We start from the raw sequence: 12,322 nt of genomic DNA on the forward strand, positions 1-12,322 counted from the left end.
ATCAGACCTGCACAATGGTCAGGAGAAATTTTGGACCATTCCTCTTTACAAACTGTTTCAGTTCAGCAATATTCTTGGGATGTCTGGTGAAAATCGCTCTCTTGAGGTCATGCCACAGCATCTCAATTGGGTTGACTGGGCCACTCCAGAAGCCGTATTTTCTTCTGTTGAAGCCATTCTGTTGTTGATTTACTTTTATGCTTTGGGTCTTTGTCCTGTTGCATCGTCCATCCTCTGTTAAGCTTCAGTTGGCGGAAAGATGGTCTTAAGTTTTCCTGAAAAATGTCTTGACCAACTTTGGAATTCATTTTTCCATTGATGACAGTAATCCGTCCAGGGCCTGAGGCAGCAAAGCAGCTCCAAACCATGATGCCCCCTCCACCATATTTCACAGTTGGGATGAGGTTTTGATGTTGGTGTGCTGTGCCTTTGTGTGGAAAACAATAGCGTTGTGTGTTCTTTCCAAACATCTCAATTTTGGTTTCATCTGTCCACAGAATGTTTTGCCAGTAGTGCTGTGGAACATCCAGGTGCTCTTTTGCAAACTTCAAACATGTTGCAATGTTTTTTTTTTGGACAGCAGTGGCTTCCTCCGTGGTGTCCTCCCATGATGTCCATTCTTGTTTAATGTTTTGTTTTGTAGATTTGTCAACAAAAATGTTAGCATGTGCCAGAGATTTCTGTAAGTCTTTAGCTGACACTCTAGGATTCTTCTTCACCTCATTGAGCATTCTGCGCTGTGCTCTTGCAGTCATCTTTACAGGACGACCACGCCTAGGGAGTGTAGCAACAGTGCTGAACTTTCCCCATTTGCAGACAATCTGTCTAACCGTGGACACATGGACATCAAGGCTTTTAGATATACTTTTGTAGCCCTTTCCAGCTTTATGTAAGTCAACAATTCTTGATCGTAGGTCTTCTGAGAGCTCTTTTGTGCGAGGCATGGTTCACATCAGACAATGCTTCTTCAGAACAGCAAACTCAAAACTGGTGTGTGTTTTTTATTGGACAGGGCAGCTTTAATCAACACATTTAATCTCATCACATTGATTGAACCCCAGGTTGGCTGACTCCTGGCTTCAATAAGCTCTTGGAGAAGTCATTAGCCTAGGGTTTCACATACTTTTTCCACCCTGCACTATGAATGTTAACATGTTGTGTTCAATAAAAACATGAAAACGTATAATGTTTGTGCGGTATTAGTTTAAGTAGACTGTGTTTCTCTATTGTTGTGACCTAGATGAAGATCAGAACACATTTTATGACCAATTTATGAAAAAATCCAAGTAAGCCCAAAGGGATCACATACTTTTTCTTTCAACTGTATATAAAATGCATGCGCCTATTTCCAACATAAGACAAAAGTCTGTCTTACCGCATGCAACTCATGACCCGGTTGGGACTTTTCAATGAAATCCAGCGCATCAAACACACACGCAAAACTCCGCTGCTACCTCGGATAATAAACTATATTCATTGTTTTCATAAGGCTGGCTTTCTTCTCCTTACATCTAAAAACACACTTCTTCTTTCATGCCATTGTTGAGTTTTGTAATTAAACAAAGCTGTGTCGCGTGATGTGATGTTTGTAAGTTCTAGCGTCTCCCGCTGATTGACGGGTGGGCGGGGTTTTCCAGGGGAAGTGCCCATATAAAGAAGTGATAGAAACCCCTGAAACGTCAGCTGGACCCATAATCGAAAAAACTTTCCGAAACATGTTCGAACCCTGGCAAAGTGCGTTCGGCACAGAAATACTCTGTAACACGCCCAACTGCTTTTTTGACACTTTGCCTACGTTTAGCATGAGAAAACAACTCTATAACTTTGTTAATAAGTCAGAATGCATGAAATACCATTGAACCACTCCTTTAAGTAGATTTGTGCCATTTATTTATTGTCTCATATGAGCAAATGCACGGCATGCCTAAGCGACTTACAATGTCCTTACGGTTTCATTTTAATAAAACAGAGGTGACTAAACCATACAGCAGTATTTTGATCATTCGTTGATTTCTCTTTTGTAAGTCGTCACTATGCTTCCTGTGAACAACATGTTCTTGGCATTCTTCGGAGAAACAACAAGTGCCTGGTAAAAGATGCAGCCGTACGTACCAGGAGGGACGCATGTCGGGTTATGCAGAAAAATAGATACGTCCAATGAGCCTGTGTAGGTTTTTCTAGTGCGTGTGAAAGACAACCGTTTCTCTGGAAACTCTCTAGCTACATGACAACAGGCTAATAATAACATAAACCTTTCCTTAACTATGTTACCCATTTTGCACCTGCATGTTAAAGCGCACTTACCAGAATGGATTTTAAAGCTGTGGGCAGTGTAATTACTCAGGAAAAGTCTGTTTTGGATCTTCAAACTGATGTTATTAACTCAACATGTACCTTACCAAACAAAAGCAACACATCACACCTAATTTTGTAGGCTGGTGCGTTAATTGCCTCATGCCAGTTAGAGAACATTATGTCCACAGTTGTGAATCGAGTGGTGTTTGTTTTCATTGATACGTGCTTTGTTATATTCATCTAATGTGAGTCAGGCTGGTACATGTGTAAAGACTGGTACAACAGTCTGGAATGTACATTGGGTCTTTACAGTAAATAAGATGGTTTTATATCTAAGCGTAAATTAGATAAAACCTTTGGCTCATCTTATGTATCTTCTACCTCTCTTTCAAGATCCCTATCGGACTTACATAGACTTTGTTATCTTTGTATTGTTTTGGAAGTTCTTTCATTGGCATCGGGTAAGGGCGTTACTGTTTTTACATGTCCGGGATTGATGGGTATTCCCTGGCTGCAGAATTGTTAACAAACACACCTGGGTAACTCAGTTCTTTCGTTCTTTTATAAGCCAGATGAATGCAGGTGTTTCTGCTGGTTTATAAGGGACTGTTGACCTGCGCGGTGCCTCACAAAGAAAAGCTTCAATAGAATTCATGAGCTGTTTGTTAACCTCTCAACCTGCTAAAAAGTCAAGTGTGCTGGTATTTAATGAGCCCACCAGCAAGATTTCTTTAGTCAAATAGCATTGCTAGAAAAACCATACTTGTCGAGTAAATCACTACAGAATATATGCCTGCATTATAATACAGACAGTATGCTGTAAAGAAGTGTTTTATGTTTTTTTATACTGTGCTGTTGTACAATTATTGTATGAATATACCGATGGTAGCCTATATTTTGAGTTTGAACACGAACACCGAGTCATCTTGTGGTAAGGACAAAGAGCGGGAAATGCTCACAGGGTGGTTTTCCATGTGGATGTTAAATAAACTATCCTTTCACGCAGATTCAGCATGGTTGACCAAAATGCCACATTGACACAAAATGGCTGACTTTGCTGTGGCTAATACGTGGTGTGAGTTTTGAAATGACCTTCTTGTCTCAGGAATGATCTCACTCTTTTGAAATGGTAACCTAATAGAGTGCTGATCTTCCCACCAGGACCATTGGCAGCTGATTTTGATCACAGCACGTGCACATATTGACACAGTTACATTTCGCAGCTGTGATATGTGGCATCTTTCATTAAGACTAGAGGCGTGTGATTTATGAACAAATGGTTGTTTTGATCTGATTCCTTTTAGTGAACCAAATAACCAGTGTGCCAATCAGGAGTGATTTGTTTGAACAATTCAGTTCTTTAATTAAACTTGATAGCGTTGCGATGTAACACAATACACAATACATTAACATAAATGAAAGTCAATAATAAACAGCTGTTATGTGAACACAGATGCAGATCAAAATGTGTCCAATGTGTGTTTAATGCTGTGTGACTGAAAAGAAAAGTTTTTAAGAGTAATTTATAAAAAAATTATCTAACTTAGTGCCAATGCTAAATAGTTGCGCTTACACTGTTTACTTTGCTTTATCCCATCCTCTTTTCACTATACTCGAAGACATAAAGGTACAAAAGCTGTCACTGGGGCAGGACCCTCTTCAAAAAGTACACTTTTGTACATAAAGGGTGCATATTAGTACCTCACAGGTACTTATTAGTACTTCAAAGATATATATCTGTACTTAAATTGTACATAAACCGTACTGTTGAGTGGAAGAAATGGGTTTAAAGAGGAGGAGGAGAGCAATTTTTATATCATCTTGTTTATCAGCCATCATCCTCTTTATCCTATTCTATTTTTTAAAACCTTTAGAAGCGCAGGTCAAGTTCGCAGAGAGTTCACCTGATGATAACAGCTCAAGATTAGTTTACTGTTCATCTCTGGCCATCCACTCTATTCTGCCTCTCCTTTAGATAGATGCTTGTCAGTAGCGCAGAGTGCAGTGACTAAAAATGCAGAAATTATGCATTGCTTTGTGATGAAAAGAGTTCTGCACAATGCAGTTTCTTATAAAACTGTTTAATGTAATAATATTTCAAGGTTTTCCATTCCATATCTGCCTTGACATCTCAATAGACAGAGCTCACACTACTTTGCTACTTTAAACTAAAATGCTTAAAGCGTAACTAAACCCCTGGTCAGAGCCTGACTCCACCCACTGGCAATATTTGAAAAATGCAAGAAAAGTGGGCAGATCCCAACGGAGATAGAGGGGACGAACTAAGCTCGTACCAAGTGTGTGGTGAGATCGTAACAAGGGCGTGGTAAGCTTGAACCTACTTACGTCATGAGTCATTTTTTGGACCCAACATCCAATAAGAAAATTCAACTGCAGTAGCCACCGTTCAACCTGAAGAGGGCAGCACTCAGACGTTTTTACACCATATATTGTAGTATTGGAACACTTTATATCAACCTGATCTCACGAATTTCCGTGGCATAGTCACGGAATTTTGTGCTAAATTTTCCGTGGCATTCTCACGGATCTCCGCATTTTTCCGTGGCCCTGCTACGGACTGTCTTTTTCGTGGCATTCTCACGGATTGGTTACTCAACTGTTTTGTCCTATTTTCTTACCATTTTCGCTTCGGTTTAGGGTTAGATTTACATGAAATGACATCCCTACCCAAACCCAACTCTAACCCCAACGCCAGGCAACAATTGTTTAAAGTTTAGAAAATATAAAAGAATAAAGCAGAAAAAATAGTATAAACTAATAGTTAAAGTGACATATTAACGCAAACACCAAATCTAACCCTAGACCGAGGTGAAAATGGTTTGAAAATAGGAAAAAGCAGTTGAGTAACCAATCCGTGAGAATGCAACGAAAAAGACAGTCCGTAGCAGGGCCACGGAAAAATGCGGAGATCCGTGAGAATGCCACGGAAAAATGAGCACAAAATTCCGTGACTATCCCACGGAACTTTGTGAGATCATGTTGCTTTATATCCAAATGTCAAAAAACTTACTAAAATCAATGAACAGCACTAATAAACCATCATTCTTACAGATCAGTAACTAAAAAAAGTTGGATTAGGGTTTAGTTACTCTTTAAGTTGTCAGTTTTTTATGTATTGTGCACATACATAAAGTATAATCTTTTGACATGTCTGTTGCATTTGTTAAGGTATTTAAAATTATTTGACAGAGTATTAACACTTAATGACATATTAATGACAAGTTCGATTTCTACCACTGTTTTTGAGGTCAAGAAAAATATTCATAATGCTGTTATAAAATTATTTGACAGTACACTTAAGGACATTTAAATGACAGTTTAATGTAATGTTAACCCTTAAAGCTAGGTAGTTTCTTAAGTTTAATAATTACACAGCTATGTCATGTTTATGACAGATTTATGACAAGTAATGTTGTAGTTGTTTATGTCAAGATTTCATAACAAAGACATCTCAAACAATGTCATCTTTGCATTAAAAATGACATAATTGAACAAATGACACTTAATGACAGCTGTCATAAACAAGCATAAAAGCTCCTTCATGTTCATGACACGTGTCATGTCATGATTATAAAGGTGTTGTGTCAGTCTCATGAACCCCGCTTCAAGTAAAGTGTTTCCAAACATTCTGTAAAAAAATTATATCTTTAATATTGAATGAGTAAGGTCATGAGAGATTGAAATTAATATGAGACCAATGACTGAAATCATATGCTCCTAATCTCATAATTAAATTATAAAACTTCAGCCTGGATTTTACAGACAGAGACACAGAGTCACATATATACAGGTATCTGCAAAAAGTAATTGTGTCTGGTGTGAATATCAAGCTCCTGGTCTTCGCTGTTTACTCCGTGGCTGTATTTTTACTCTCTGTAAACAAAACAGAAATCAGTCCAGTGACTAAACACAGATATTCTGTTGTCATGATCATCGCACTAATCAGGCCTTTGTGTTGAGAGGCAAGATTCCCTAAATGATACCCCACTGGAAGAGGAAAACAGCATTCCGATTCGTCCTGTCCCGTTTTGACTGCCTGTTTTTCCGTGATGTCATAATGGTTGCCTGGTGATAAGGTTTCAGAGGTCCGAATTTAAAATCCAAACTCCTTGCAGACACTTGATAGCGGAAGCAGGGTGTTATAATGGGGCTGTTTGTATGGCAGATCTTGGCACAGTAAATTGAAGGGTAGAATTATGGAACGCCTATGTGTGCCATTTATGACATGACTGACACTGCAGTGTTATAAAGTTGCTAAAATGTCAAAACAGCTGTGTCGGGTAGCCACTGTTGGATTTCTTTTATAAACTTTACAAGCCTTATGATTGTGAAGGGTTTGGATATTTTTGTCTTATGGACTGTTAATAAAATCTATATTCACAATGTTTTTTTTTCTCTTTCCGACAGAGTAAGCTTCCTGTACTTTTACTCGGGCGATCGGCCGACCTCAGACCAGGAGAATTTGTGGTTGCCATCGGCAGCCCGTTTTCCCTTCAGAATACAGTTACCACCGGGATTGTGAGCACCACACAGAGAGGAGGGAGAGAGTTGGGACTGAGGAACTCTGATATGGATTATATACAAACCGATGCCATCATTAATGTTAGTGAATTATATACTGTACCGTTAATCCAAAGTTGTTTTATTTATTATACAACAACATACACCATAAATGTCCCTTGCAGAGCATGTGGCTGTTCATGGGTTGCTCACAAATCCATAAACACACAAACTAAGCCATTAAACACCAGCATGTCCTAATACATTTTTTTTTAATAATTTTTCTTTCTTTTACAGTTTGGTAATTCAGGAGGACCGCTAGTCAATCTGGTGAGCATTCTCAGACTGTTGCAATACATATTTCAGTTCACATATTTGCATGGGTGCATATGATCAGGGTCTATTTTCCCAGCATATGTGTGTGTATGTGTGTCTGGTGTTACAGTAATCCTATCCTGGGATTTTACATGGTGGTACTCAGGCCATTAGTCCTAATGTATGTGTCAAATATCTGATCCAAGTGCTGATCCTGAATCTTTTTGCTGTACATATACTAATGTTAAGGAACTTACACTGTAAAAATTAGGTATGTGCAGTTGTTACTGTAAGTACTGTTTGTACTTCACCTGGCCATTAAAAATGACTTGGATCAACTAGTCATATTACATAAAATATCTGACCCAAATGAAAGCAGTTCATTTAGATGTTACCACAAGTACTTATTAAAAAACATTAAATTGCAGCATTTCATATTAAAAGGACTTCTTTAACGTAAGCAATAAGGATCAGGAGGCTGTGCTGTTTCGTGAATAATTCACGGAAAAAGGGCGCTGTTAGGCATGATGCAAAGTGGAATCAATGCAACGCCTTTATCCATTATGATACGGCACGTTGAGTACCTTACTGCTGCTTCTGCATGCTTGGGCCATTCACCATATTTCTGAGCACTGTCCACTACTCCATTGGCTCCAACACAATACAAATATTAAAGCAAAAAAATATGTATCAATGCAACTTTTGTGAAGTAAAATCATTAAAAGCCTTTCTTACGCTGGTAAATAGTCCCTGACCAACTGTGAAGGTTTCAAATATGTTAAAATACCTTTCTAGGGATCAGAATCAAGGACTGGAACCAACCATGTACACTGAAAAAAATTATTCAATGAATTTAATAAAAAATTTTAAGGTAAGTGGTTGCAATCAATTTATTTGAGCTACATTTAAACAAAAAAGATTAGTAAAGTAAAATAAAATATAAAACTTTTGTTTAAATGTAGCTTAAATAAATTGATTGCAACCACTTACCTTAAAAAATTGATTAATTTCAATGAATCTTTTTTTTCAGTGAAAAATATATCTATATACAGAAAAGTCTTAGGCCACCACCACCAGACTTGTTGTTTTAGAAGTTTTAATGTCCATCCAAGATACATACAGGAAATATGTACAAAAAATATATACAGAATTACATTTTCAGGACTAATGTCTTCTTTAGGCATCGTTGGTGTTTAGTGTGACCTCTCTTGGCACTAAACACATCTTGAGCGTTTTTGAGCAGAATTAAGTAAAAAGACTAATTTCTTTAAAATTAGGATTTCATTTTATTTATGTTTAAGTGATCCTGCAGTTTTCTGCTATTGCTCAAGTGGAAGGGGAGTTTACCCTAAAAACTTGACACATCAGTTTACATTTTTATACAGTTTTTAATACTATATAGGTGTTCCTAATTTCTTGTATTTTCTGGATGTATTCTATTAAAGAGACTGAGAAACAATCATACACTCACCTAAAGGATTATTAGGAACACCATACTAATACTATGTTTGACCCCCTTTTGCCTTTAGAACTGCCTTAATTCTAAGTGAATTGATTCAACAAGGTGCTGAAAGCATTTTTTAGAAATGTTGGCCCATATTGATAGGATAGCATCTTGCAGTTGATGGAGATTTGTGAGATGCACATCCAGGGCACGAAGCTCCCGTTCCACCACATCCCAAAGATGCTCTATTGGGTTGAGATCAGGTGACTGTGGGGGCCATTTTATGCAGTGAACTCATTGTCATGTTCAAGAAACCAATTTGAAATGACTCAAGCTTTTTGACATGGTGCATTATCCTGCTGGAAGTAGCCATCAGAGGATGGGTACATGGTGGTAATAAAGGGATGGACATGGTCAGAAACAATGCTCAAGTAGGCTGTGGCATTTAAACGATGTCCAATTGGCACTAAGGGGAAGAAAGTGTGCCAAGAAAACATCCCCCACACCATTACACCATTGCATTAATGAGAAATTGAACAGGTGTTCCTAATAATCCTTTTAGTATATGATCACTATAATCTAATCTAATAGTGAATTTTGCATAGTACTGTATTTATACCATAATTACTAATAATTTCAGTTTTAAAGAAAAAAAGTGTGCATATTCATTGAAAAAGCAGTAGATTTTAGATTTGGCACTACAGGTTTTGGTGTTATTTATTTGACCTGCCCTCTACAACTTTCTAATAGCTAGTTGAGTACATGTTTTATCATTGTTTTTTCTAAAGGATGGTGAGGTGATCGGAATCAACACATTAAAAGTCACAGCAGGAATTTCTTTCGCTATTCCGTCAGACAAGATACGGCAGTTTCTTGCCGAGTCGCATGACAGACAGGCCAGAGGTATAACATACAGTACACACATAAATGAGATATAAAATACTCTGGAGTGTGTGGTTATCTCATTCGATACTGTGTTTAGGCCGTGGAGCAATAATGAAAAGATACATTGGTGTTCGTATGATGACCCTCACTCCTGCGTAAGTACACAGCCTTTTCCATGTATCACCAAACAAAATAATGCAAGTTGTGAATATTTTGTCACTTTTAACATGTATTTGATCATTTTAAGGTCTGGCACAATAGGGTGAATCAATAGCATTTGCAAAAAGCAAACAAACAAAAAATAATTGTAATGTGACTTTCAAAACAGACTGACAAAACATATTGTGACTTTCTTGTAGCAAGTGAAATTCAAATAATATCAAAAACTGTTTTATAAAAAACAACCCATGGGACTGGGCCATATTAAGTGTCCTGAATATGTAATTGTGTGAGGTTTTTATAGTTTGCAGTGCCATATTTCACAGTGTTATAAATAGCCGCTGATAGGCCCACGTAATGTGTTTTGATGTAATTATATTAATTTATGCTCACAGACTGTCCAAAGAGCTGAAAGGTCGACTGCGGGATTTTCCTGACATCACGTCAGGAGCCTATGTCATCGAGGTCATCTCTAGAACCCCAGCTGCAGCGTAAGTCTCATAAATTCTACATCCTATAATGCCAATGAAGTCAAAAGTGCAGGTCAACTCCTTTGCAAGTCTGTTTTTGCTGGCCATGTGCACATGGCATCATACAGTAGATGAATATTGTCTTTGGCTCCCTCTACCTCCACATGTTTAAAATTATATTCACACGCACATAAAACTCTGCTGATGTCTCAGTACAATACTGTATGTTTATTAAAACCTCTTCTTCTGTATTATTTGATACCATGTATGATGTGGGCCCATAATGCATTTCACTTAAAATTCTGAACTATGCCTTGAACTGTCACTTCTTTTTATTCGCCACACAGTTCAGGCACTGCCACATCATAGCCACATTACAAAAGCATTTTTTCTTTGTTACATGCCTGTCAGCAACAAAGGCAAACACTTACTCGAAATGAACACTGTCCTAAAGTGTTTCTGACGGTCAGTCAGGGATTGCAGGTCCATGTGATGAAATTTCTTGTGCTGTTTTGATATAATTCCACAACCACCAGTCCAATACCACATCCTGATCCAAGACATTTTTAGTTTTGTAAAATTTGGGCCATGTTAAGAACATGCTCCGGTGGCAGCAATATACACACACAACTGCTTTCCGTTGTCCGTATAACACCACTTTGGTTATGATTCACAGTTGAATAACAGATGATCACCAAATATCACAGTTACAGTCCAACACACAAGAAGTACTTGTGAAGTCTTGTATATAAGATGTTATTCTTTGCCATGGAGATTTGAATACCATGTAATTGTTTATATAAATGTAGGTTTGTTTTAAAAATGAGTTATAGAGCAATTATGCCTTTAATATTGAAGTGTTAATGAAGCGTATTGTTCTACAACAACTGTACAAACACGTTACGTATGGTCCTCAGTGTTGGTTTTGGAAGTTCCTCTGGTGTAAGTCTGAGAAATCCAGCACTGTTTAATTTGTACTGGAGAGATTTCATCTCTGTTATGTAAACTTGCATGATCATGAAGCTACTTTAATCCTCACGTACTATTTTGCACATATCTTCCTATTCTGTTTTGCAGCTGCTGGACTTAAAGAACACGATGTCATTATTTCCATCAATGGTGAGCAAATCTCCTCGGCAACGGATGTCAGCGCAGCCATCAAAAAAGACACCACTTTACGTGTGGTTGTTCGACGAGGAAACGAGGACGTCATTCTTACTATCATCCCTATGGAGATTGACCCTTGACCCTGACTAAGCCTGGTGCTCCTTACCAATGAACTTACTTGGGCGTGTCTGCGGCCCCACTCCTTTTCTTGGACATCTATCCATGTTCTTGAAATGACTGGCAGGGTGAAAGCTCAGCCTGAAGATTTTATACTGTACAGAGCACATTGATGTAGATCCATGTTCACATGTATTAATGTCATTTTTATCATAATTATTTAGAGGATACTACTACTGTTTACTGTTCAACAAACACTATTAGATATTATTAGATTTTAAAGATTTATTTTTAAGTTCTCAACAATGTATTGGAATGCACAGCAGTTTAGTTTTTTCATAATTTGATTAGAATTTGTATCATTTTTTCGTAAAAATAAGCTGTTTTTTTATTTTTGCTATTGAAATTATTAAAAACATTTTGATATTTTGCTTTTTTAAAGAGCATAGCTGTTTTTTAATAAAAGTTTCACATTACACTGAAGCCTACTGTCACACATTCAAACCAAACAGAGACCAAAATGAAACATTTGAACACACTGACACATATGTTTTCTAGACCAGATGTTATGAGTAATATCATTTTTTGGTGCTGTTTGTGACTCATAAGTGCATGCAATATATAAATCACAGCAGCAATAGGATACAGTACACATATAAAAAGACAAAAGAGTGTTGTAACTTTTTTACCAATACCAATTAATCCAACAAAGTAATAGTACAGGCAAACAAAATGTGAGTTCTGTATTTTTGGGTTGACTTGCTCTCTGGCCATGCAGCAAAATCAGCTGAAGTCATGAACTCTCTGTGTACAGTGTATGATAAATGTGAGACACAAATCAGCTGACAGCTAAAGATGCCAAGAAAGAGGCATGAGTCAGACCTGTTGTAAATAAACCCAGAACATTCAGAAATGAGAAATTTCCCAGTGCCACATATGCAACTTATTGAAAAGTTTAAAAAGCTCTTTTTGTTTTTATAACAATCATTCTTGTAGCAAAACTAAATAA

The 12,322-nt window shown here is 37.4% G+C and overlaps 1 protein-coding gene across 1 annotated transcript in view; it reads left to right on the forward strand.

The window, feature by feature from the left end:
* Nucleotides 1-12,304, forward strand: part of htra1a (HtrA serine peptidase 1a) — a 34,145-nt gene extending 21,841 nt beyond the window's left edge. Inside the window, exons 4-9 of the mRNA XM_073869381.1 lie at nt 6,724-6,918; nt 7,114-7,146; nt 9,364-9,478; nt 9,558-9,615; nt 10,015-10,104; nt 11,162-12,304. Of these exons, the coding sequence (XP_073725482.1) occupies nt 6,724-6,918; nt 7,114-7,146; nt 9,364-9,478; nt 9,558-9,615; nt 10,015-10,104; nt 11,162-11,336 (666 nt within the window). The 3' untranslated portion in view covers nt 11,337-12,304. The remainder of the gene's footprint in view (nt 1-6,723; nt 6,919-7,113; nt 7,147-9,363; nt 9,479-9,557; nt 9,616-10,014; nt 10,105-11,161) is intronic.
* The last annotated feature ends 18 nt before the right edge of the window (nt 12,305-12,322 follow it).

This window comes from Misgurnus anguillicaudatus, chromosome 7 (assembly GCF_027580225.2).
Source record: "Misgurnus anguillicaudatus chromosome 7, ASM2758022v2, whole genome shotgun sequence".
In the NCBI taxonomy this organism is placed as follows: Eukaryota; Metazoa; Chordata; class Actinopteri; order Cypriniformes; family Cobitidae; genus Misgurnus; species Misgurnus anguillicaudatus.